A 27537-nucleotide genomic window follows, 5' to 3' on the forward strand; every position below is an offset into this window, starting at 1 on the left:
GAGGGAACTTCATCATTACTGATTACTAGTATGAAAGATTTGAACAGTTTGGTGTGTTTTGGCATTTAAGCAAATTTAGCTCAGGATTTTTGGTACCACCTGCATAACATGTGGATATTGAAAATATTTAGAAGCTAAATATTCTCAATGTATAATGCAGTGGGATACAATATTCCCAGTAGGCAGTGAATATTTCACTAAAATACCATCCAGAATTTCTGTAATGTACAACCTCTTCAGTGTAACAAGGTCTATGAGCTCTTTCACCGTCTTTAAATCATTTAATAAATGTCTTACAAATATGGCAAGTTCCAGTTTATCTTGGGTATCTGTAGAATCATCCAGAGCCAGACTCATTGCTGAGCAGTCACACATTTTTTTGCAAGTTACTTACAACATCGTCACTAACAGCAGAACAGCATTCACCTCTCTATTGTATTTCTAAAAGCAAGCATTTGGTCAGCCAGTTTTTGTAGTTTTATTATTTTTGGGACCTAAATAGAAACAACTTGTACATTATTGACCTTCACAAACTCGCCCTTCGAAAAAGCCAAGATGAAGCTAGCTCCAGATGTTAAATTTGCTCCCTGGTAAACATGGTCATAACCCTGCTCTGTTCTTGAAATTTTTCCTTTCATGATGAAAATTGAACTTTCCTTAACTGAGAACCGAGATGAATGCCTCTGCTGAAGCCACTGTGGTTAGAGTCTGGATGACATTTCAGATTACTTGCCTTGTGCTGTGTCAGTGTCACATGACACAAGTGTCACATCGATTTACTGTTCCCCTCTACAAAAAGGAATTGCTCGTCCTACTCTCACTCTGTTCCCTTCTTTGGGTTTACACTTCCTAGAAAACATTGTAGCTGTTAGGACACCAGCAATAACCACAAGTTTACTTCAGTAGTGTCACTGCATGGAGAAAAGCAGCCACAGGTTTGCACAATTGTGAGTTGGAGCAAGGGATGCCTTTAGTATTGAGCTGCATCCACATCGGCTGCACTATGCTGTGCAAAACAAGCAAAAGAGGTTTGATGTAACACAGCACGTCGGGTGTGGATGGCAAACCGTGCCACTCCGCACAACAAAAAACAAGTTCCACACAGTGTCAGTTCATCAGAGGAAATGGCTCATTCCTGTGGGGCACTGTTCAGTTGGCATTTCTCGTTTTCCATTTTTTGATGATGGTCGCACACAGTGAACAGTGCTGCATACCTACAAACGCTGCTCCATTCAGTGCTGCCCTACATCGTTTGTGCGTGGCACATTCGATGTGGGCATGGCTTTATATAAGTACTTATAATTTTATTTTATTTATTTTTCTATTTTTACACTTGATTTCAAGAACCCCACTATACTGATGCAATAGCTGCATGTGGCTCACAAGTCTCATTGTGACTACCTTTGCTATATATGCACATTTTGTGAATTAACAGTAATAATAAATATAATCCTAATTAAACATTTCATAGCTCAAATATGCTAGATTATTTTTTCATAGGAAATACAGGATGTTGGTACTTGGTTAAAAAACAAGTCGGACCTACGAGACTGACGGTTTGTCTTCATATTTGATTTTGACAAACATCTGTTTGTGTCTCTGCTTTGGAGCCTTATGATTCTCAGTGCCTCTTGTGAAGTATTTACCACAAAAAGCACACAATAAATGTACCATTGAAGATGTTGATAAATATGTTACTGTGCAGCACATTCTTTGATATTATGGGCAATTCATGAAATATCAAACTTTACGGGAACTTTACAGGTTAAGTCATACAGATCTGGGGTTCAGGGCTAGCAAATAAAAATGGATAAAGGGGGCGGGGTACAAGGTTGGAATCGGAGAATGGGTTAAATGATGATGTGGTTTTAGGTGCCAGCTATATTGTGTTGGTGAGCCATTTGGGATGTAATATCCCAGGAAATTGGAATTGGACAAGATGAATTTACATATTGGTAATAACAATGGCATATCTTGAGGAACATTGTGGTAGTATAGTGTGTAAAGTTCCAGGCTAGTATGCTGGAGCGCGTGTTTGATCCTTGTGTAATGCAGTAATTTTTTCTCCCTTTTTCTTTATTCTTGTGCTACTTTCACTGCAATCAGCAGGTGATGACCGCCTTTCTTGTATTGGTTACAAAATAGATAATATGTAAAGTAAAATTGATTTCATATTTAAAATGCAGCATGCAGATACGAATTTATTATTTTACAATTTTAAATTTTTGTGTGATAGTTGTCATAGAAACGTTGGTGACAAATTGTTCTTTCAGCATGAACGTTGTATGAAACATATCTTGCCACAGTGACATTTAATTTACGTCAATATGAAAAGAAAATGGATGTTAATTTTGCAGACATGAATCAGTGTCTAACATAAATTAGTATCTCTCATATATTCAGTCATATATACCAACTAATTTTGATACTGTGAAAAACAAAATTCACACGACTTGTGTTGAACCCGAGACATATTGTGTGTCAGTCTGATACCTTAAATGCTGGGCTGTTTTGCTAATCTGAAAATCGATGCTATTTTAAATGGTGGTATGTAAACTAATATTGTACACATTCCAAGTGTTCCAATTACAGTGTTCGAGATGTATTGTCATACAAGTTCTGGTCTAGGTTTGTCATGGTACATAGCATATTGCCATGGAGATGTGTAGTGTGTGACAATACTTGACTTTTGAGAGTACGGAGTGTGCATTGTTGCTGTCTCCTCCCCCAGCACTGCCACCTTGGCTAAGACTTCAGTTCACTCTACCGGGCAAAGGCAGTTACATTGCCTTAATGTTGGTTTGTTGACACACAGTGTATCATCTGTATAAATTTGTGACATAAAGTATCAGAATAATTGTTGATCCAGTAAACTTTTTGTAATAATTGGCACTTATAATGCATTATGTGGCACAAAGGCTAACTTGTTCCTGCACTCTGGACTCAGTAATCACTGTAGGAAAAATGAAAGTAATGTGAGTGTATACTATGGGAGTTTCAGTTTAACATCCATAGGACCAAAGACAAAATAAATGTTAAATTACTGTTTTATTAGTCTAGGAAGTTTTTAGAGCCACTGTTGACAAGTCTGTGATCTACTCCTGACAGAAAACTTGGGACGAAGTATGCAGCTGTCCCCTAAATCTGTAGCTCCCATAGTGCGGAAGATGCTGGGGATATCAGATGCTATTTTTTCCCATCTTATTTCTACATCCACATTGCTGTACTTTTTTTATTTACAATGTGATTGCAATCGATTTTGAAGCTGTAAGGCTCCATTTTGTGGCACGAAACTGGTGTACATCAGCAACATGAGGAAAATGCTCAACTGCCCATTAAGAGATACAGCCACAAGTTAATTAAATGAGTTGGGGTTTTATCACATTTTTAATCGAATTACGCATTATGTCACCGAATGACACATTGTAGATCTAATTTTGAGAGTAATGGAATTGAGTAAATAGTTTTTAGGATATGGAGATGGAAATGGAATAAACAGTATTTATCTTCTGCTGTGAAGATTTGTTGTGGTGTATAAATCCTATCCCATAATAGTTTGTGTGGTTGAATTGGTTTAAGGAGCATTTTGCTAGCTTACATTTATTTCCAGTCAATCTTAATCAGGCAGTTGGCTTTTTACACATTTATATAGATTTTTTGCCTTAACTGAAGGTCACAGTTTGTAGTATTAGACTGAAAGTCATTGACTAAAACAAGTAATATCCGGTGTTCCCCAAGGAAGTGTTATAGGCCCTCTATTGTTCCTGATCTATATTAACGACATAGGAGACAATGTGAGTAGTCCTCTTAAGTTGTTTGCATATGATGCTGTCATTTACTGTCTTGTAAAGTCATCAGCTGGCCAAAACGAATTGCAAAATGATTTAGATAAGGTATCTGTATGGTGCGAAAAGTGGCAATTGACCCTGAATAAAGAAAAGTGTTAAGTTATTCGCATGAGTACTAAACGAAATCTGCTAAATTTTGATTACACGATAAGTTTCACAAATCTTAAGGCTGTAAATTCAACTAAATACTTAGGGATTACAATTACAAACAGCCTAAATTGGAACGATCACATAGATAAATGTTGTGGGTAGAGCAAACCAAAGACTGTGATTCATTGGCAGAACACTTAGAAGGTACAACAAGTCTACTAAAGAGACTCCTTACATCACGCTTGTCTGCCCTTTTCTGGAGTATGGCTGTGCAGTTTGGGATCTGCATCAGGTGGGACTGACAGATGACATCGAAAAAGTTCAAAGAAGGGCAGCTCGTTTTTTACTATCGCGAAATAGGGGAGATAGTGCCACAGACATGATACTTTAATTTGAGTGGCAGTCATTAAAACAAAGGCGTTTTTCGTTGCGATGGAATCTTCTCAGGAAATTTCAATCATCAGTTTTCTCCATTGATTGCAAAAACATTCTGTTGGCACTCACCTACTTAGGGAGAAATGATCATCACGATAAAATAAGAGAAATCAGGGCTCGCACGGAAAAATTTAAGTGCTCGTTTTTCCCGCCTGCTGTTCGAGAATTGAACAGTAGAGAAACAACTTGAAGGTGGTTCATTGAACCCTCTGCCAGGCACTTTATTGTGAATAGCCAAGTAATCACATAGATGTCGAAAATCCACCCTGTGCTCGTACCAACTACACACAATATGAAACTTCCTGGCAGATTAAAACTGTGTGCCCGACTGAGACTCGAACTCGGGACCTTTGCCTTTCGCGGGCAAGTGCTCTACCAAAGCACGACTCACGCCCGGTACTCACAGCTTTACTTCTGCCCGCGAAAGGCAAAGGTCCCGAGTTCGAGTCTCGGTCGGGCACACAGTTTTAATCTGCCAGAAAGTTTCATATCAGCGCACACTCCGCTGCAGAGTGAAAATCTCATTCTGGACACACAATATGGTTGTGATTTTTTGTTGTAATTAATGGAGTAATCAAAGGATATTGTATCTTTCTGTGTCCACATGCACAGTGGTACGTATTCTTATGTTTTTATGTTTGTTAGACCAAAGTTCCATTCTGCACATTTACAGTTTTCTGGTACATCATTCATATATACAATAATAATAATAATAATAATAATAAATCTGAGTCTGCGGCACTGTTGTGCAAAATTAAAGCAACTAAAGGAAATCTTGCTAGGTTGTGTTTGTTTTGCCACAAAACAGTGATAGTAAAGTAGAAACAATGTAAAAAATGTACAGAATACAAACAGCTGCAACATGCATAATGGTAGACAGAAATGTTCTTTGTTTTTTTCCAACTTAACGAATTTGCACACACATTCTGACAACTGGGTAATGTACTCAGTATGTGGCGTGACAACCTCTGGCAGCAGTACAGGCCTGACAATGACAGAGCATGCTGTGAATTACGTCATCTGTTTCATGTTGAGGCAGTAATGTCTATTCTTCCTGCAGAGCTGTTTGCAATCTTGGAGACTGACTGGTGGATGCTGATGTGATGCAAGCCGTCTCCCTAGTGCATCCCAGACATGCTCTATGGGATTCAAATCTGGAGAGCTATGGGATTCAAATCTGGAGAGCGAGCAGGCCACGCATGCAATATCTTCAGTTTCCAAGAAAACATAAACTGCCCGTGCCATATGAGCTCGAGCATTATCGTCCATCAATATGATGTCTGGGCCCACAGCACCTCGCAACAACTGCAACTGAGATCCCAAGATCTCCTCAAGATACCTGGCAGCAGTTAAACCTTTCAGATTCGTCCGTACAATTTCATGAAGAGGGGTTTGAGTGAGAAACATAATCCCTGTCCACACCTCCTCGATAGGTCTCTTTCCACAGTGTTTGTGCCCAGAAGTTGTGTTCCATGTTCCCTCCAGATGCGAGTCCATCGAGAATCGCTCTCCAGACTAAATCAGAACTCATCTGTGAAACTAACATTGTACCACTGTCCCAACTGTCCAGGTGGCATGTAGATGACTCCACCTTAGAAGTTCCCTTCTGTGAAGACGTATCAGAGGTAAGACACAGAGCATGTCTCTGTCGAAGCCTCCTGCACACCTTTTGCCTCGATACAACACATCCAGTGGATGCTGCGAGCTCACATGACAGTTGCGGTGCAGTATTAAGGCAGTAATGTCATGCCCTTACAGCCAAATAATGGTCCTCACTTCTGAAGTCGCACGTAATGGGCTCTGCCCTGGTCTTTGAGATACATTTTCGGTCTCTACAAACTGTTACCACATCCAAGAAACAACCGAATGATTCACATTAAGCTACTGGGCCAAATCAGTTTGCTAGTGTGCTGCTTCCTTTCTTTTTATGGCCGTCCACCGCAGTGTCTGGTAGGCATCTTCTCTCTGCCACACTGCACCGTGTATAACCGTGTACACAGCAATTGTGAATGTGGGGCTACCCACCGACACTATCTCGTTTCGTACCCAGCAACACTATCTCGTTTCGTAGGAGCCCTGACGTAATCGTTGTCATGGTAATCCATTGGCTGAAATTCCATCTGCATGCAGAACATGATCTTTAGGACATCTGTTTGATAGTTTGTGAGATTATATTGTGACTTAGTCACAGGAAGGGGAAACAGTGGTTTGTTGCTTTAATTTTTTACACCAATGTATGTACTGCCTTGTGAATAACAGACAGGGAAACAGCAGTTTGTTGCTTTAATTTTGGACACCAATGTATGTACTGCCTTGTGAAAGACAGGGAAACAGCAGTTTGTTGCTTCAGTTTTGGACACCAGTGTATATACTGCTTTGTGAATAACAGACAGATTGAATTAAGTTTTCATAGAATCACAGCTTGCAGAATCTACAGTGATTCCTAATGGTAGTTTTTGATCTCAGAAAAGGTCATCATTTTGAGCATAAAATTTGTCCCATAGTTCTTCAATAAATTGTCATGGACTGAATTCAAATGATTAGCATAAATTACCAGCCTCTGACCTGCAATGAACTGCTGCTAGAAGGGGATCAAGTTCTTTTACATAATTCTATATAATCGAGATAGTATTGTGTCCAGAGTTAGTTCCTATAAAATTCTTCTGTGTTGTACACCACATCCTGGTACACAGCATGATGTTCAATCCAGAAGAATTGCATGGAAATTGTATCCCAGGAAGTAGCAAGAATCATTTCATGCGAGTGACTAATTTTGTGATATGTTGCAGTTATTTCAATTCATTTGTGCACATATGGTACCATGTACCGTCGTCTTCAAATACGTCAGTGCTCAGTCAAATGTGCAAAAGTAGATGCTCCACTGTTGCGTAACTCTACATCTTTATATTAAGTGGAGTGATGAAGTGGAGGCACAAGACTTGATGGATAATTGCTTAAGAAAATGAAACATCTACAGCCATCCTTACGATGTCATCTTACATAAGTGAACAGCCAAAGTCCCATGGACCTCCAGTTGCAAGGAAGGAGATACAGAAACTTAATGAATTATTAGGGTTTCTAAAAAAAATTATTACTATGTGGTTGAGTTTCCAAATGTGTAACTAACAATTTTCCATTAATGTCACATCTGTTTTTTTTTTTTTTTTTTTAGCCATTGTGGCCATTAATACCTCGGCGCTACAGCAGCGTTCAGTGCAGTGCAATATTTTTGAAAGCTGCCTTTGTTCTAATTAATTAGTAGTAGTAGTAGTAGTAGTATTTTTCTGTGGATCACTTTTACAGTGATACTGAACATTCAACAGTATTACAGATTATGTGTGGGTCGGAACTGTAATAGTGGCACATCATTGTAACTAACGTTATACACAATCCTGATGACTACATTGAAAGACAGTAAAACGTTGAAGCGTGTATCTACTTTGTATAAGTTGTAAATAAATAGATGCCACTTTTAAAGTTCCATCCCTCGAATATACAGTCATTTACATACTTACAGGTCTAGTTCGACAGGTGTCGGACAGGTAATTGACTGTGGCCTTATGGTAGAAACTGTCCTGGCATTTACCTGAAGTAATATAAGGAAACAGCAGAAAACATAAATCATGATGGTTGAATGCAGATTCTATCCTGTATCGTCTGGAATACAAAGCCAGTCTCTTAATAGCAGTGCAGCATCATTTTGTTTATCCAAAGGGTAGAATGCTGTTTTACTTATACATTCTTGTAAAGAGGTTATTTCATAATGTAGAAACGTAGTTCTACTCTGTTCATGAATTTCTCGACATCAATCACTCCACACACTACCAGCTGGTAACAGAATCAAGATGATGATCACTTTCCATTTCGTTATCATATCCCACATTATTAAGATCGATGATGAGTTCACGAAGAGGTTAAGGTGTAAGTATTAAATGTTGGAGAACATAACACAAAAATTTTCCTGACAGAACATTATAGTGCAAAAGTGTGTTGTGAAATTACAGGTTTTTGTTGTATAAAAGAAAATAATCAGTGCTTGGAAAAGTAATATTATATGAATGTATAAAAAATTTGCTCACCGAGTGACAGCATGAGATAGCATGTGAAAGATATTTGCACAAGCTTTCAGAGCCTGTTGCTCCCCTTGACTGCACAGAAAGGAAAGGAAGAGGGATGAAGGAAAAGTACTGGTGAAGAAATGGGGAGAGTTAAAAAAAAAATCGCCCAGAACCTTAGGTCAGGGAAGACTTACTGGATGGGATGAGAAGGAAAGACTGATTGTTGTGCATCTGCACCAGGTGAGCATGAAAGTTGGGTGATAAGGAAGACAAGGGAGCAGCGAAAAGGAATTAGTTACTGGAAAGATATGCTGAGACCACAGAAATTATTATTATAATTGCTGTAGCTGTTGCAAATGTAATCTTTAATTTGCATACATATAAATTTTATCGAATTAAAATGTGAGTGACAGCTGTGTAACTGTACACCATATGTTTTTTCCAGTTTTCTGATTTTGTGTACAGGGAACTGTGGTTTATGGACAGACATCAGGTCTGTAAGCTCCACTTTTTTCTATCTCTAATGACTTGATGTAGACAGTATGGTAAACTCAAATCTTTCTTCAACCTTTTAAAATGTATCACTTTGATATTTCAGTGCTCAAGCCAATCAGCCCATTACCTTCTTTTGCCATGTTAGACATCTTGTCAACAACTACACAATGATTGGGAGTATTATCAAGATTAACTGTTGACATTGTAAACATGCAACACACACACGACTTCCTTCTGACATTGTCCACTGTCATAGAACTAACAACAGTAATAATAAAGGATACAATGCTAACCTTGCAAATATAAGAAATGAAAAGGTCTGGCAACTGCGGGTAGCGGCTGGTCTCGTTCTTATGAGCCCTAAGCTTGCTGTGCCTTCCTCATGGTCCTCACCCCCACTGCTTCTTTTGCAGCTGCCAGTCCTAAAGCAAATTTTGAACAAATTGTATGTAGTAGTTTCAGTAAGTGTATGCTAACGAGTGAACTGGCTCTGTTATTACCCCTCCACCTTTTTAAGTTTAAGGTTGGCAAGCTTTCCGCAAAAGATTTCAGTTATGTGCCAGAATGACTTCTTAGACAAGGCCGTGGCTAAGTTTTTTTCTTTGTTCAGTCCAGTGTGTATTCTGTCTTTAATGCTGTGTAACATAGATAGCGTGCGAAGCTCTAAACCTATTTCAGTTTTCTCTCTCAGAGGTGCTTCTTTCATCTTTGGTGTAATTGGCTCTCATCATCAAATACAGCACATTTAAAATGAAGACTTAACTTTATTTTTTGAACTATGTGTACTACTTTTCATAGTGTATCATTTTGTCATTATACAGCTCATGAAATTTTACATATCATTGTGAAAGCTCTACACTCACTATGTCCACAGAATATGATCCAGCACGGACTTATTCCCACGATGATGACAGCAACAGCAGCAGTGTGTTTGGGCACTATGACAGTGGGAAGGATGTACTGTCACCGCCAGCATCACATCTGAATGTTCCATCCAGTAAAGGCAAGCAGAAGGTGAAATATTCTGGCTCCCCTGTACCATCCACAAGTAGGAGTGGCACCTCTAAGAAGCTGAGCATCGATCTCTCCAACCCAGCATTCCGAAAACCCCTCGACATGGGTAAGTGATGAACCTGTACTATTTGGTATTTGGATTTTGATCCTGTGATAACATGTGATAACTGCAGGATGGTGTGTTCTGGGGATTTGTTGTTGGCATTACAGTTGAGTTAATGGGTTCAAAATGAATCGGTTTAAAAGTATATTTTGTTTCAGTATCATATTTAGATTTAAATTAAGTATAGTAGCTGGTAACATGAAAAACTATTCTGAAGAGTCTGATGGACTGTAGCACAACCTGATAAGAAAGGCACAGTGTTCAGTAGTCGCCAGAAACCCCTCCGTATGCACTTGCTGATCTCAGGTTGTGCATTCAAAGGTATGTAGTGCACCAGTGTTTCTGATTATGTCCTGTTTGAATGAGCTGTGATCGTGTAGGCTGCAGATTCCTCGACTTGCGCCATAGGGTGGTGGGGTTTCGGGTTCCGCTAAATAGCTCAGGTGTCCACTACACACAGGAGGCAGCTACACGGGTAGAAGCACTGAAGCTGAAATTGTTATAGGCACAGAAAGGTGGCTAAAGCCGGAGATAAATTCTGCTGAAATTTTTACACAGGTGCAAACTGTGTTCAGAAAGGATAGATTAAATAAAGTAGGTGGTGGTGTGTTTGTGTCTGTTGGTAGTAGTTTATCTTGTAGTGAAGTTCAAATAGATAGTTCCTGTGAATTACTATGGGTAGAGGTTATACTCAACAGCCGTATCAAAATAATAATTGGCTCCTTCCACCGACCCCCCGACTCAGATGATATAATAGCTGAACACTTCAAAGAAAACTTGAATCTCATTACAAACAAGTACCACACTGAAACATGGACTATGAGGAAGAAAGACAGAGACAGGCTGGAGGCTTTTGAGATCTGGACATGGCCGAGGATGGAAGGAATAAGTTGGATGGACAGAGTAAAAAATGAAGAGGTACTGAGAAGAGTGGGAGAGAAAAGAAAGTTACTACGTGTAATAAAGAGAAGAAAAATAAATTGGATTGGGCGTATATTAAGAAAGAATGACGGACTGATAAAAACAGTTTTAGAAGGTTATGTAGAAGGGAAAAGGAAGTGAGGAAGGAAGAGATTCCAGATACTGGATGACATGATGGACAGTACAACATACAGCAGCCTTAAGAAGGAAGCAATGGATCGCAGAAAATGGAGAGTTTAAGAACCTGCTAATATAGCAGATAACATGATGATGATGACCCCACTCATAGTTATAATTGGTGGAGACTTCAATCTACCCTCAATTTTTTGGCAAAAATACGTGTTCAAAGCCAGTGGTAGACAGAAAACATCTTCCGAAATTGTACTAAATGCTTTCTCTGAGAATTACTTTGAACAATTAGTTCTTGAGCCCACATGGATTGTAAATGGTTGCAAAAACACACTAGACCTCTTAGCCACAAATAATCCTGATCTAATAGAGAGCATCATGACGGATACAGGGATTAGTGAACACAAGGTCATTGTAGCGAGGCTCAAAACCATATCAACCAAAACCACTAAAAATAATCGCAAAATATATCTATTTAAAACAGCAGATAAAAATTCGCTTGATGCCCTCCTAAGAGAGTGTCTCCATTCCTTCCAAGCTAATTCTGTAAGTGTGGCTCAAATTATGTAAGTATGGCTCAAAATCAAAAATACAGTATCGACAGCAATAGATAGATTCATACCACATAAGTTAATAATAGGCAGGACTGGTCCACCATGGTACACAAAAACGTCAGAACACTGTTGCAGAAGCAACGAAAAAAGCATGCCAAATTCAGAAGAACGCGAAATCCCCAAGACTGGCTAAGTTTCACGGAAGCTCGAAATTTAGTGCAGACGTCAATGTGAGTTGCTCTTAATAGTTTCCACAATGAAATATTGTCTCAAAATATGGTAGAAAACCCAAAGAGATTCTGGTCGTATGTAAAGTACACCAGTGGCAAAAAACAGTCAATACTGTCATTGCACGATAGCGATGGAAATGTTACCGATGATGGTGCCACTAAAGCGGAGTTACTAAATACAGTTTTCCGTAATTCCTTCATGAATGAAGACGAAGTAAATATTCCAGAATTTGAAACCAGAACAGCTGTTAACATGAGTGACTTGAAAGTAGATATCTTAGGTGTTGCGAAAAAACTCAAATCACTTAAGAAAAGTAAGTCTTCTGGTCCAGATGGTATACCAATCAGGTTCCTCTCAGAGTATGCAGACACAATAGCGCCTTTCGTAGCAATCATATACAACCGCTCACTTGACGAAAGGTCTGTTCCTAAAGACTGGAAAGTAGCACAGGTCACGCCAATATTCGAGAAAGGAAATAGGAGTAACCCATTGAATTACAGATCCATATCACTGACCTCAATTTGCAGTAGGATTTTGGAGCATATACTGTACTCGAACATTGTGAATCACCTTGAAGAAAATGTGTTATTGACACACAACCAATATGGATTCAGAAAATATCGTTCTTGTGCAATACAGTTAGCTCTTTATTCCCATGAAGTAATGAGTGCTGCCGACAAGGGATATCAGATCGATTCCATATTAATCAGACTATTAATCAAATTGTGGGCATATGGAGTATAGTCTCAGTTGCGTGACTGGATTTGTGATTTCCTCTCAGAGAGGTCACAGTTCTTAGTGATAGACGGTAAAACATCGAGTAGAACAGAAGGTATATATGGCATTCCGCAAGGTAGTGTCATAGGCCCTCTGCTGCTCCTGATTTATGTAAATGATCTTGGTGATAATCTGAGCAGCCCCATTACATTGTTTGCAGATGATGCTGTAATTTACCGTCTTGTAAAATCATCAGACTATCAATTTCAATTACAAAATGATCTAGAGAGAATTTCTGTATGGTGCGAAAAGTGGCAATTAGCATTAAACAAAGAAAAGTGCGAGGTCATCCACATGGGTACGAAAAGAAATCCGATAAATTTTGGGTATACGGTAAATCGCACAAATCTAAGGGCTGTCAATTCGACTGAATACCTAGGAATTACAATTATGAGCAACTTAAATTGGAATGACCACATAGATAATATTGTGGGGAGGGCGAAACAAAGATTGCGCTTTGTTGGCAGAACATTTAGAAGATGCGACAAACCCACTAAAGAGACAGCCTACATTACGCTTGTCTGTCCTCTGCTGGAATACTGCTGCGCAGTATGGGATCCTTACCAGGTAGAATTGACAGAGGACATTGAAAAAGTGCAAAGAAGGGCAGCTCGTTTCATATTATCGTGCAATAGGGGTGAGAGTGTCACTGATATGATACGCGAGTTGGGGTGGCAGTCACTGAAACAAAGGCGGTTTTCTTTGCGGCGAGATCTATTTATGAAATTTCAATCACCAACTTTCTCTTCCAAATGCGTAAATATTTTGTTGACACCAACCTACGTAGGGAGAAATGATCATCATAATAAAATAAGAGAAATCAGAGCTCGAACGGAAAGATTTAGGTGTTCCTTTTCCCCACGTGCCATTCAAGAGTGGAATGGTAGAGAGAAGTAGTATGAAAATGGTTCGATGAACCCCCCTGCCAGGCACTCAAGTGTGAATTGCAGAGTAACCATGTAGATGTAGATGTAGATAGAAAGAATTGAGTGGTGGGGGGACCACAAGTTATTGCATTATATCAGAAAAGGTTTCAAATAAGGTGTGCAGGCCCAGATTCACAAGTAGCAATTGTATTGTGAAGTGGAAACATAATTTGTACTTAAAATCCGGCCGGCTGCTGTGGCCGAGCGGTTCTAGGCACTTCAGTCCGGAACTGCACTGCTGCCACGGTTGCAGGTTCCAATCCTGCCTTGGGCATGGATGTGTGTGTTGTGCTTCGGTTAGTTAGGTTTAAGTAGTTCTAAGTCTAGGGGACTGATGACCTCAGATGTTAAGTCCCATAGTGCTTAGAGCCATTTGAACCTCTCTCTCTCTCTCTCTCTCTCTCTCTCTCTCTCTCTCTCTCTCTCTCTCTCTCTCTCTCTAACTTAAAATCCAGTCATTACTCTCGTGGACCTACAAAAGTAACTGATAGCAGTCACAGTCCTCCAAAGCATTGTGATTCGGCTGACATATTTCCTAATATATCACAAGAATGACTATGCACCATTAGTTAGTGCTTGCTATGTTATGCAACAATGACTTGTGTTGTCATTCATCTATAGGGGAAAAAATTGCCATGACTAATAATTTGTGAGAGAGAATACAGTCTGTGTTTTAAGTTATTCATAACTAGCTACAATGTAATGAAAAAAATAAATTTTATATTGTGGTTTACAAGATGCAGATGTGTCCTTACTACTTCCATTTTTTTCCCCCTTCAGTAATGCCAGATTAACCTTGCTGCTGTGTAGGCATTTAATTGTGCTGTTGGGCATCAGACTAAGAGTGGCGAGCACCAAGCTGATATAAATTACTCTTGTAGTAACTCTTACTTCTTTAGTCTGGCCTACTTTAGTAAATTACTTCTGTAGTCATACACTCTTGTAGTAACTGTTGGAGAGCTCAATTTCTATTTACTTCTTTAGTTGTAACTAAAGTAGTAACACTTTTTACTGAAGAAGTAAGCCATTTCTGTACCCTGCTGGCGCGTGCATTACATTCTCTCTCGGAAAATACTGATTGTCGGCAGACATTATTGCATAACCTTCTGTGTAGTTTATGTTCATCACTATAATTTTAAAAGCTAGAAAGGATTATTAAATTGAATTATTAAAATTGGAAAATGTAAATGCTATTGTACTAATTAATGATAAGATCTGTGTATTATGAAAAACAAACATGCTATTAATGGACAAATCTAACCCCGCCATCTACAGCTACCAACGACCATTTTTGGTTGGTGACATGTATTAATTTAAGCACCAGTCTGGGATACGAGCTAGTGGCAACATGGAGGTAGCCAAGAAACGTTCAAAAAACATATCAGAAAATGAAAAAGAGTGGTTTGCTGAAATAATGAAAAAGTACATAACTGCTATTGAATCTAAAAAGCGCGATGTCAATGTGCTAAAAAGGAAGAAGGATGCTTGGGAAAAAATACACGTTGAATACAACGCAGAATCTCTTACACAAAGGTAACAAGAGCAGCTTTTTAGTAATTTGAAAGGACATGAAAGCGAAAGCAAAGAAAGTGAAAGCTAAATGTTATCGAGAACAATTTCAAACTGACGATGGAGTAGGTGAGGTGAGACAAAGAGCGACAATAGAAGCCAATTGGTTGTTCGTATGATCCAAGTTTTCAAGGGGATAGCTGGAGTTAACAACATTGACACATCTCAAGATAATGTGATATTTTCAAGCAACTTCGATGATGATAACTGCACTGAAGGTAGCAATGAAAGTGCAGAAGGTGGAACTTTACCCCATAGCTACGAACCTCAGCCTGCAGTCTCTGGTGGGAGCGTATCAGAAGATGTGCCCAGCAAAAGAGGAAGAGAATATGCAGTTGTAGTGAAGAACCAAGAGTTGTTGAAAAAAACAGTCAAGCTTCATTCCTTAAAAATGTGTTTAATATGAGGACAATACAATGCAAAAATGTTATTAATAGAAAGACAAAGAGAAATCATGGAAGAAGAGCATAACCTTAAAATGGAAATTATGAGTAAGTTCAAGAACTTAATGGAGCAAACTTCAGGTTTCAGTTCTTCAGCCAGTGTGCTCGAGAAATTTGGGTTTTTGTGAATAAATAAGGAAATATTTATATGTATAAAACATCTTCTGTTTCCTTGATACTTTTTCAAGTGGTTAATATGTACTTGTTTCTTGTATGGTATAATATTTGTGTTTATTATTTCAGCATCGGTACTAATTTTTGTTATTACCACATTCTAATATTTATCTGAATTTGCAATACTATAAAATAAGTCTTTTTTTAGAAATAATTTAAACATTTTATGACTTTGTATACTCAATTAAGAAATAAAACGGGACTGTTAATCCCCTAGCAACAAAAAAAAATAAGAAAGAAAGAAAAACAGAATGTAACTATAAAGTTACGGATAAATAAAATGAGTCACTTTTCACTGCAATAGTGACAATCCGGTGGCTTATTTATTCATTTAAGAAGGAAAAGTCTTAACACTTAAGTTCTGATTTTAGTAGCAAATTAGGTACAATTTTAATTAAAGTAATTAAGTATAATAGACCTTCTGACGGCTTGGCATGCTGCTGGCTGAAATGCATATTGTTTGATGTTGTTCACCTCCACAGCATCAGGGTGCAACACATCTCCAACTTATATTCCAAAGTTGTGTAGAACTGCAGCAGCCACCATAACATTCCCACACTTGTTTTGGTTTAAATCACATTGTTTTAGTGAGAACTTGGAAACATTTCTTCCAAACACTGAATGCTCGCTCTATTGTAGCGCAGTTTGGAACACAGGTGTCATAAGATGTTTAGAGACAGCATATCCACCATACCCAACAAACCACCAATCATATTGTCCATTTTCGAATTCTGCAGCAACTCTACTATTGTCCCAAATGCGTGCATCATGCGTGGAACCCGGCCAACGGTTTATCACGTTCAAAATCTTCATATTGGCATCGTAGATGATTTGTGTATTGATAGAAAAGAAATTATAACGATTTCTGCGCAGTTCTGCTTGTGCTCCAGAAGGACAAAGTATGGGTGTATGTACACAATCTGTGGCCCTTATGACTTTTGGGAATCCACCTGTTCGATAGAATTCCCTTTTGTTCTTTGATATATTTTCTTTGCTCTGTGGCATGGACACATACAGTAGCAATTACACTGTTTATCACACTGTTAAAAGCTCTTCCAGCAGTAGTACGATTGTTATTAATCTACGATTTGATAAGAACCTGTGCGAAAGATTTGCAGTCCACAAAGAAGTTACAGCCTAGGAGACAAAGCAAGGTTCCTGTCAGAATTATGCTGCAGTAACAGCTCCACCATGCCGAGCAGCGACTCAAAAGATTCCTTACAAAACCCAAATTGCTCTTTGAAATCACCGTCGCTATCACAAATGGGTCTCTTCTTTCCATTACAACCCTCATTCTTGGGACGTTCACTTCTTCCTCCATCTCCATATATTCCTTGTCGTCCAGATAATCCATAGAATTCAACACTTAAAACACAGATCTCAAAGATCATACCTTACTCTCTTACTGTACTCCTATTACTGCCTAGGAGTAAATCTTACTAACATAGTTGCATACTCTTCAGTAGTGCTCTCCACCAGTAATGGAGTAAATAAATTTTGGAAGTTTCTTGTCTCTTAGTAACTTACTACTGTAGTTTCACTTACTCCTGGTTGGTGCTCGGCATCCTAAGTTTAGCTTTTTTTGAATGACTTAAAAGATAGTAAAATACAGAGCACATCAGACCAGTCGAAAGACTGATGGCTTGAGAGGAAACAATCCATGATATTATAGGATGAAGGTTAATTGTGAAATTCATGGTGATTAAAGCCAACTGCACTAGCTTCATAATTTTGTAAGGAGAAAAAAATTACAGCTGCTTCAATATGATGTGGTATATGAAAATTTAAAGTGCCAGTAAAATTGCAGTAATATATTTGGGTAGCTTTAAGGAATATAATAAGCCTGTCTCAACTTGAAACTTTAACGTATCACATCCACCAAGATTAGTCCAGGTGAAGATAAAACTGACACTCAGTTAAATGGTGACACCAACTTAAATAATAAAATATTTGGTGCAGTTATCAGTATGGCATGCCGAAGCAATCCAGACCATTAAATGTTGGAAGCATTGAGACTGTGGGTCTTGTGGTCATTCTAAAAGCTTGACATTTCTGCTCAAGGACAGCAGCTTTATACATCATATTCAGAATTCACACTATGCTATAACAGTCCTGGAAATCTTGAGCGCCATTGAGGCAGAAAACCTTCTTGGGTAGGGGGTAATTGAGTTCAGGTGTAGAGGTGGAAAAAAGCAAATATGTTGTCTTTGCTGGGGTAAAATCATGTAATGGGTTTACTAGTCATGAAAATAACACTGAGCTAAGTAACAGCTGCTGCAGGGTACATTGGGACTGGAATCCTGATGACAGTTTATGTCTGTGTATACTCAGTAGCATAGCAGAAGACTTTTAACAAAAATGGGAGCAATCAAATGACACAAAAGAAATGATTACGCATTAATTTATTTCCCTCCAGTTTCTCAGTTTCTCGAAGCCTTCCCTCATCAATCTTGTTGTTATTGTTGTAGTTGGTGTTGCTTTTAATCAGAAAACTGGTTTGATGTAGCTCCTTGGTAGTCTATCCTGTGCAAGCCTCTTCCTCTCTGTATAATTACCAGTCCAGACATCTTATTTGAATATGCTTACTGCATTAAAGTCTTGATCTCCCTCTACAGTTTTTACACCACCCCTCTCCCCATTTCTTTGTTCACCACTTCAATTCAGTATCTCTTCATTAGTTAATCTTCCCATCTAATCTAAAGCATTCATGTATTCTATTCTTGTTTGAACTGCTTATCATTCACACTTCATTTCCACATAATGCTATTCATCAGACAAATGCCTCCAGAAAAGACTTAGCGACACGTAAATTGATGTTAGATTTTAACAGATTTCTCTTTCCTGAAATGCCTTTCTCACTATTGCCAGTCTGCCTCTTATTTGTTCTTTATTTTGACCATCATAAGTTATTTTGCTGCCGAATTAGCAGAGCTCACCTACTACTCATATTGTCTCATTTCCTAATGTAATTCTCTCAGCATTGCCAGATTTAATTTGACTATTTTCTGACACCCTTGTTCTACTTCTGCTAATGTTCGTTGTATGATTTCTGTTCAATAGACCATCCATTCCATTCATCTGCACTTCCAGTCCTGTGTCGTCTCTTTACAGAATAATGATACCATCAGCGAACCTTAAAGTTTTTGTTTCTTCTACCTGTACTCTTTAATTCCATTTACAAGTTTTATCTCAATTTCCTTCACAGCTTACTCAGTGTACAGATTGAATAACATAGGAGATAGGCTACAAGCCTGTCTCACCACTCTCTCAACCAATGCTTTCCTTTGATTTACTTCAACTCTTTATAAATGCAGTCTGATTTCTGTACAAGTTGAAAATAAATTTTCCTTCCCTGTACTGTATCCCTCCTACCTTCAGAATTTTAAAGAGTGAAGTCCAGTCAGCATTGTTAAAAGTTTTCATTAAACCTACAATTGTTAAAAATATAGTTTTGCCTTTTTCCAATGTATCTTCTAAGGCAAAAAACAGTCAGTGCTGTGTTGTGTGTTGCTACATTTCTCCGGAACCCAAACTTTGTTCCTCAAGGTTGGTTTTTACCAATCTCTCCATTCCTCTGTAAGTAATTCATGTCAATATTTTGCAGCAGTGGCTCCTGAGGAGCTCATTAATTCTGGGAAAATTTTACCTACTCCAGTGGCGTTGTTTGCACTAAGTCTTTTGGAGCTATATGGAATACTTCTTTCAGTGTCGTATCTCCCATCTCATCTTCATATATTTCCTGTTCCGTTTCTATAAAATTATTATCAAGTTTGTTTTCCTTCTGTAGACCTATATTTTCCTTCTACTTTTCAGTTTTACTTTCTTTCCTTAGTACTGGCCTGCCATCTGTGCTCGTGATTGTTCTCTAGCCATTCTTTCTCAGCCATTTTGTACTTTCTGTCACTCATTTTTTAGACCTTTGTATTCCCTTTTATATTTTGTCCTTTTGTCAGTTCAATATCTCCTGTGTTATCCAAGTATTTTTACTTGACCTCTCTAAGCTTGTGCTACTATAACTTCATTTCTCAGAGCTACCCATTCGTCTATTATTGCATTCGTTTCCCATGTTTCAGCCAGTTGTTGATCAGAATTCGCATCTACCACTGTAAATGGTTGCAGGTTTCAAAATCTCTGCTTGAACCACTAGATAATCGATTTGAAACATTCCTGTATCTCAAGGTCTCTGTTATGTAAACCACCTTCTTCCATGATTTTTAAACCAAATACTAGCAATGATTAAATTACGCTGTGTGCAGAATTCTACTACATGGTTCACCTCTCATTTCTCTCTCCCAGTCCATGATCCCATAGTATTTTTCCTCCTCTTCCTTTTCCTATTCACTACAAAATTTCATGCCATGAACGGTAGCTGTGTGGTCTGAGGCACCTTGCCATGGTTTGTGCAGCTCCGCAGCCCCTCCCCCCGTCGGAGGTTCAAGTCCTCCCTCCGGCATGGGCGTGTGTTGTCCATAGTGTAAGTTAGTTTAAGTAATGTGTAAGCTGAGGGACCGATGACCTCAGCAATTTGGTCCCATAGAACTTACCATGAATTTCCAAATTTCAGTACCCCATTACAATTAAATTTTCATCTCCTTTACCTATCTGAATAATTTCCAAAGTCAAATGACTGTGCTGGGGGTTGGCTTCGTGTCTATCTTGGGTACAATAATTGATTCACTATGCTGTATACAGTAACTAACTTTCCTGCATTTTATTTTGTTATTCATTGTTAGATCTGCTCCTGCAGACCTCTATCGAGTTTGTATATTCCCACTATATCTATTGATTTAATTTCCCTTCCTCCTCCTAAGTCCCCGTCCGGAGGTCCAAATAGAGAGCAGTTTTACCTCTGGGATAGTTTACTTAAGAGGTTGCTGTCATTATTAAGCCATACAAAAGAGCTGCATACACTCAGAGAAAAAAAAATGGTGTCTGTAGTTTCCCTTCGCTTTTCAGCTGTTTGTTGTGCCAACATACGAAGGCCATGTTGGCTTTGTTACAAAGGCCAGATCATTGAATCATCCAGACTGTTGCCTCTCCAACTATGAGTTACTACCCAAAATATCCAAGAATTTTATTGTAAAAAATCAGGAAACTATAATTATGCCGTAATGTCCTCTGTTATCGTCAAAGTAGTCCCTCGTGTGTATGTCACAATCCCAGCTTTTTTGTGTAAATCAGCAATCAATTATGACACGAGTGTGTGTGCGACGTCAGTGATCTATAGATTGTGTTGAGTTCTAAATTTCTGAGAATGCTGGATGTGCAGAGACAAGGGACTATGGCGGTGTCTGCTCATATTCTGGTCAAGCTTACTCCTATTATAGAAAGGGATTTTATGCTTTCATGTCTTCTTAATCTTTTATTATGTTGCTTGCTTTGTTTTCATGATACATTGAAAAGCTGCACAAGGGCCTTGTATTTTTTCCTACTAGTGTTCTCCTACAAGTGAGACGAAGTATCTGAAAGCAAAAGTGTTTGTGCTTTACAGAGAAAAAAAACCTACACTGTGTGTAAATAATAATGTAAATAGATAAATTATTTGAACAGTGAGAAAATGAGGGCCATTGGATTAGAAAAATAATTTTTGTTGTTATTTGACACTTGGAATTAAAACAATAGGAAAGATAAAGCAAAAACACACTATTTACACGTTGTCTGACGTGTTTGCAAATATATATTTTCTTGAGCAAATAAGTGTATACATTGTGAAATGTTTGGCTGACACTTTCCCTGTTCTTTCAGTTCTCAGGAGTGTGAAAAATTTATCGCATGACCTTTGACAAGGACTTCAACTACGAATTCTGTGTTGGTCATTAATAAACCCTATTGTCATAACTTGTTTTACATTCTGTTACTGTATTTCGATTTTTCCGTAAAAGGGATAGTCCCTCGTAATCTCACTTTCACCATTCAGATGGCAAACTGCACATCAGACAGCTCTCATAACACCAGTAATTTTGGTACCGGCATGTAAATGAAGAAGACTACTCAAAACAGACAAGATCAGTACGGGAATGAAACATCAAAGGACTTGCAGTAGACACACGGACTCGATTAGTCATTGGAGACAAGAAAGTCAGTCATGTAAAAGGGGCTTAAGTTATCGTACAGTTACTTTTGTTAGTGAAATGAACACTCGTGTTTTCACAAAACATTTAAGACACTAGCATGCTCCCCATACAGCAGCAACAGTTAGAAATTTGTGGTCAAAGAATGTAAAATGGATTCTTTTGACTGATCTGGTCAGTGTCTTGGTGAAAACCTTATTTGTCGCCTTTATGATGAACAGTATTGCTATTTGTGTGTCAGACCTTTTCTTCAAAGACTTAATTAGAGCACATTTTGAAGAATGTGAGCAGGCCACCTTCATTGTGTCAGAATCTCGAGGAAAATATTAACCCTGTATCTATTGCTCAAAGGAAGATATCCCTTGTATTTAACAGCATACCCATGCAGGGTTACTTTGACCACACTTTACAGGTGCCATTTGCAATCAGCTGTTAGATATCCAGAGAAAGAACTTGATGTTACCACTTAGAGTGCCAGTCACTTATTTAACACCACCTACCCTGTGCTAGCCTCTTATCCCAGTCTCCGTGCCCCACTGCTGGGCATTTTCCCAGTACTTCCGACTTTCAGGTCCAAGCTAATTTGCAGACCTGAAACTATTTTCTATAGTTTGAAAGAAAGAAAGAAAAAAAAAGTTTATTAACTTCTGTTTAAGAAAATGTTAGATATATTTTTGTTCTCACGAATCTGTCAACACCTGGTAAAAAGAAAGATGCCATTTTCAGGATTTAAAAAAAAATATTGCACCGTTTCCTTTACAGCACATTAAGAAAATGACAATTTCATTTTTATATACAGTGAAACTGAAAAGTAGATAAAGGAGAATGACAGGTAGTCTTGCTTTGTGCGGTAGACCTGGGAGCGTGGTTGCATGCAAAACCCCACTTTACATACACAGCACCGAAAAGACATGTCTTTTCACTTGGCTGTGCCATCTTCTTTCATGCCCCTTTCTGAGCACACACTGATAGTTTTCTGTGCTTTCCTCTTTTTTCCTGGTGGTATTGGTATTTTCTCCAGGAAAAGATTTCTAGTTAGTCGTGAAATACTAGCATAACTTGGGCAAGGTTAGGGATCAGTACTGCATGCCATGTGAAGGTCTTTACAAACAGCAATAATAAACTGGCTGGCACTGATATTCTTTTTTCATTACCCGTATATACAGTATACAGGCTTTGGGAATAGCCTTGAGAAATATGAAAGTGAAAGGGACAAGTTTTCTCCACCACTTCACAGAGCAATGGTCAAAAATTCTGTATGATATTATCTGGTCGCTTAGATCAACACCAAACTCGTTCTTATTCTAATCGAGGTTGGCTGCTAGTTTGATATTTTATTTTATTTATTTATTTTTATTTTTTATTTATTTATTTTTTTTTCTCCACCCCTCTCCTGTCAACATAGGAAATCGTGTCTCCCCTGTGCCTTGTGCTTATTATGAAAACATATTTTTTTGTCTTAACATAATAAGGATTCAATGTCTTCCTCAGGCGGAAAATCATTTCATTCTGCTGAAGTGATGTAGCATTCAGATCAGATGGCATTCCTCTTCTGTTCTTGGTGATAGTGCCAATGAGACCAATGCTTTTTGCTCCAAAAGCTGTTGCTAGTGAAACACTGGTATAGTACTGGTCAGTGAACATTTTGACCCTTGTTGAAACTAAGACGTTCCTGAAATGGACATACCTCTTAATCAATTTTGATTTTACACTGGTTGGTATCCAGTTTTGCACCGCTGAAATGTCTTCTCATACACAGGCCATAATTTAAATAATGGATCAGACCCTGTCTCACCTTTAGCTTTCATCTGCCTATTGCCATTTAGCTGGAAGTTTGAAAGTATTAGCACAAACCTGTTTCTGCTCATAATGTTTTGACAAAAACTGCAATACACCGCTGTATTTGGGTTCCAGTGATCTACGGCTGTTGAGGTGGAACAGTCGCTAGCAGGCAACCTCTGGGGAACCTGCCGCACCTCAGTTGTACAAGGCTTATCCAGGCATGCGGGGCTCTGTCTGGATGGACATAAGTTTCCCTAGCTGCTCGTGGGACGACCATGGATACCACGAATTCTTCCTCTTTTCCTCCTCCTAATTTTTCGCTGGCCAGTGGGATGGGTGGACCGCTGGTAGGCACTACCGCTCAATCCAACAAGAGGGCTCGGTTAGCCAGTCCTCCTGACTCAGGCGTCAGCAAAAGTACAGCAGTTCAGAGTAACAGAGCACATACTGACAACCAGAATATGTTTTTAATAATAAAAAGGAAAGAGGGTTCCTTTGAAAAGGTTTCGCCATTCTATATCCAGTCTAAAAGAAATAGCTGGCACTTTAAAATCAGTGAAGCGTTTACGGAATGGGACACTGCTTGTTGAAACATCAACTGCTCAGCAAGCAGTTAACCTTCAAACAGCGAAAAGCTTGGGAGAATACACGATCGATACAGAGCTTCACAGCACCCTGAACTTCAGTAAGGGTGTTGTTACCTGTAGGGATCTTGTTGACATTCCTGTAGAAGAATTAAAGAGTGAGTGGGCTCAGGAGGGAATTGTTGACGTTCAGCACATCATGAAAAGGGTTGATGGGAACCTGGTGAAATCTGACTCCATCATTCTTACTTTCAATACCCCCAAACTCCCAGAACACGTCAAGGCAGGATTTCTTCGACTAAACGTCCGGTCGTATGTCCCAAACCCAATGCGCTGTTTTAAGTGCCAGCGTTTTGGGCATACTACTCTAGGGTGTAAAGGAGAAGCGATGTGTGGCAACTGCAGTAAGGCTGCCCATGACGGAATTGACTGTTCGTCGCCTGTCAGATGTATAAACTGTTCTGAAAGCCACCCTGTTTGGAGTAGGGACTGTAGAATCTTCCTAGAGGTACGTAAAATACAAGAAATAAAAACAACTAAGCGTATCCCTTACAGTGAAGCCAAAAAGATCTTTAAGGCCATGCAGCCACCCACATTCGTTACATCTTTTGCTTCCATTGTTCAGAGCCAAAAGTCGATGCATCTACACAGACGGAGGTTGTTAGTGTTGGCACAAACACCTGCATGTGTCAGTGCACTTGCAAGGCAGCAAGTGTATCAGAGCCTGTAGCCCCTCCTCGAACAGCAGAGAAAGGTACAGTAGCTAACATTGAAGAGCCCCAGTTATCTCCGATTGCTGAGGCTGTTCCAAAGCCCAGCGTGGTCATAAACACCCCTGCTCCAGTTCTAGCAAAGCCGCCTAAACAAAGGAAAGCACACATCAAGCAGCACCAACAGATTAAATCGGCTGGTAAACCCTCGGATCATGTTAATGTCGTCCCACTAGACGCTTCATCAGACTCTTCCCCAGAGCTGATGGAGTCTGAGAATATGGGGCAATCATCTCGCCCCAAGACTGAGCCTCCACCCGCTGCAGTCTCCCCACCTCGCCGGAAAGAGAGGCAGAAAATACAACCACCGTGATGGCTCCCATATTGCAATGGAACCTGCAAGGGTTCAGGACACATGTGGAGGAACTACGTCTATTGATTCAGGATAGACCTATGTGTGTATGTCTGCAAGAGACAAATTTCAGTGAAACATACACCCCTGAGCTACGTGGTTATCTCCTCCACAAAAAGGACGACCTGAGTGGACAGAGAGCTCGAGGAGGAGTAGGTATCTTCGTCAACACCGACTACCACTCCTCGCCTCTCTCCCTCACGACGAATTTACAGGCAGTTGCAATATTAGTACATGTGCGTCATACTCTAACAGTATGTTTGCTTTACCTGCCCCCACATGATGTGCTCGACGAAGAGGCTCTCCGTGATCTTCTTACACAGCTCCCCCACCCCTTCATCCTCTGTGGTGATTTTAATGCACACAGTATGCTTTGGGGCTCTGTGAGTACTTGCCCCAGGGGTAGAGCAATCGAGAGGCTTCTTCTGTCTTCCAGTGCCTATTTGCTAAATACAGGTCAAAGCACGCATTTTTGCATTGCAACTGGGTCGTTCTCTGCCATTGATCTATCGCTTTGCTCTCCAGCCATCGCCCACACTGCTGCATGGGAAGTGGTTGATGACTTACACGGCAGTGATCACTTCCCCATCTGGATTCACCTGCCACATGCAGTGGAACCGGAAAGGAAACCACCTCGATGGGTGCTCCGTAGAGCCAACTGGGCACTGTATAGTCGACTAGCCCAGTTTGAACATCGGGTCAGTGTCCAGGAATGGGTGGATCATATTACTGAAGTGATCCACCACGCCAGTGAAGCGTCCATCCCACACTCCATGGGACAACTGAAGCGGCAGCCTGTCCCTTGGTGGAGCGACGAATGCCGCTCTGCAGTCAGGGCTAGGCGGGCAGCTCTGCGTAGGTTCAAATGCCGGCCAACTGTAGAGAACCTTGCAGCCTTTCGGGTGACAAGGGCAAAGTGTCGTCGGATTATACGAGAGAGCAAGAAGAGGTCGTGGCAGCAGTTCCTGAACACCATTAATCGTTCTACACGAAGTTCCATTGTATGGGAGACCATAAGGAGGATTTCTGGGAGAGGTGGGAGGTGCCCTATGGCTGCTATAATGTGGAATGGTACTCTCCAAACGACCCCAAAAGATATTGCCCAGTCTATGGCGGCTCATTTTGCAGCTATTACTGCAACTGCAAGTCAGAATCCAGCTTTCCAGCCCCACAGAGTGGCTGCTGAGAGGAGCAGTTTTGACTTCCGCTCACCCAATACAGAAGAGTACAACTGCCCATTTTCCATGTGGGAACTGGATTCTGCATTGTGTGGGGCTCGTGATACATCCCCTGGTCAGGATAGATTCCACTATAGCATGCTGCGGCACCTCACAGGGAGAAATAAAGAAATCCTCCTCCGACTTTTTAATCTGGTTTGTATGTCTGGTCACTTCCCCGACTCGTGGCGTGAAGCAATTTTAATTCCTCTTTTAAAACCTGGGAAAGACCGCACGTGCCCGGGTAGTTACCGTAGTGTTGCCCTCACTAGCTGCATGGGAAAGATCTTGGAGCGGATGGTCAACCGCCGCCTTGTCTGGATGTTAGAATCCAGACAACTCCTTAGTCGCTTTCAGTGTGGGTTCAGGAGGTATCGCTCCACCTTTGATAACCTGGCCCTCCTGGAGGCGGCTATACAACAGGCTTTCCTGTGCCAGCATCACCTGTTGGGAATATTTTTTGACATTGAAAAGGCATACGACACTACTTGTGGGCATCTTATCATCAGGCAGCTCCACGAATGGGGTTTTCGTGGATGTCTTCCCAATTTTATTCGGTCCTTCCTGTCGCCACGTTATTTTCGGTACCGAGTCGGAGACGTACTGTCTAGTCGCTTTGAACAAGAGAACGGTGTCCCTCAAGTTAGTGTTTTAAGTGTGATGGTCTTTGCTCTTGCTATTAATAGCATTACGTCTGTTGTAAAAAGTCCTGTGCAGTGTTCCTTGTTTGTGGACGATTTCTCTGTATTTTGCTCTTCTTCAAGCCTTGCAGCGACGTTTGGATGAATGGGCACTGAAGAGTGGTTTTAAGTTTTCAACTGATAAGTCGGTGTGTGTTCTTTTTAACCATTCTCATTCCATTTTTGACTTGCCTGAGTTGAGGATGAGTGACACCGTTCTGAATTTTAAAGACACGGTGAAGTTTCTGGGCCTCACTTTTGATTCTAAGCTTACGTGGCTGCCACACATTAAGGAACTGAAAAAACGGTCTCTT

At 39.8% G+C, this 27537-nt stretch overlaps 1 protein-coding gene across 2 annotated transcripts in view; it reads left to right on the forward strand.

The window, feature by feature from the left end:
* Positions 1–27537, forward strand: part of LOC126210592 (uncharacterized) — a 188528-nt gene that overhangs the window by 50580 nt on the left and 110411 nt on the right. For both annotated transcript variants that reach the window (XM_049939860.1, XM_049939861.1), the window contains exon 4: positions 9801–10046. In XM_049939860.1, the coding sequence (XP_049795817.1) occupies positions 9801–10046 (246 nt within the window). The remainder of the gene's footprint in view (positions 1–9800; positions 10047–27537) is intronic.

The sequence above is a fragment of the Schistocerca nitens genome, chromosome 10, assembly GCF_023898315.1.
Source record: "Schistocerca nitens isolate TAMUIC-IGC-003100 chromosome 10, iqSchNite1.1, whole genome shotgun sequence".
Classification (NCBI taxonomy): Eukaryota; Metazoa; Arthropoda; class Insecta; order Orthoptera; family Acrididae; genus Schistocerca; species Schistocerca nitens.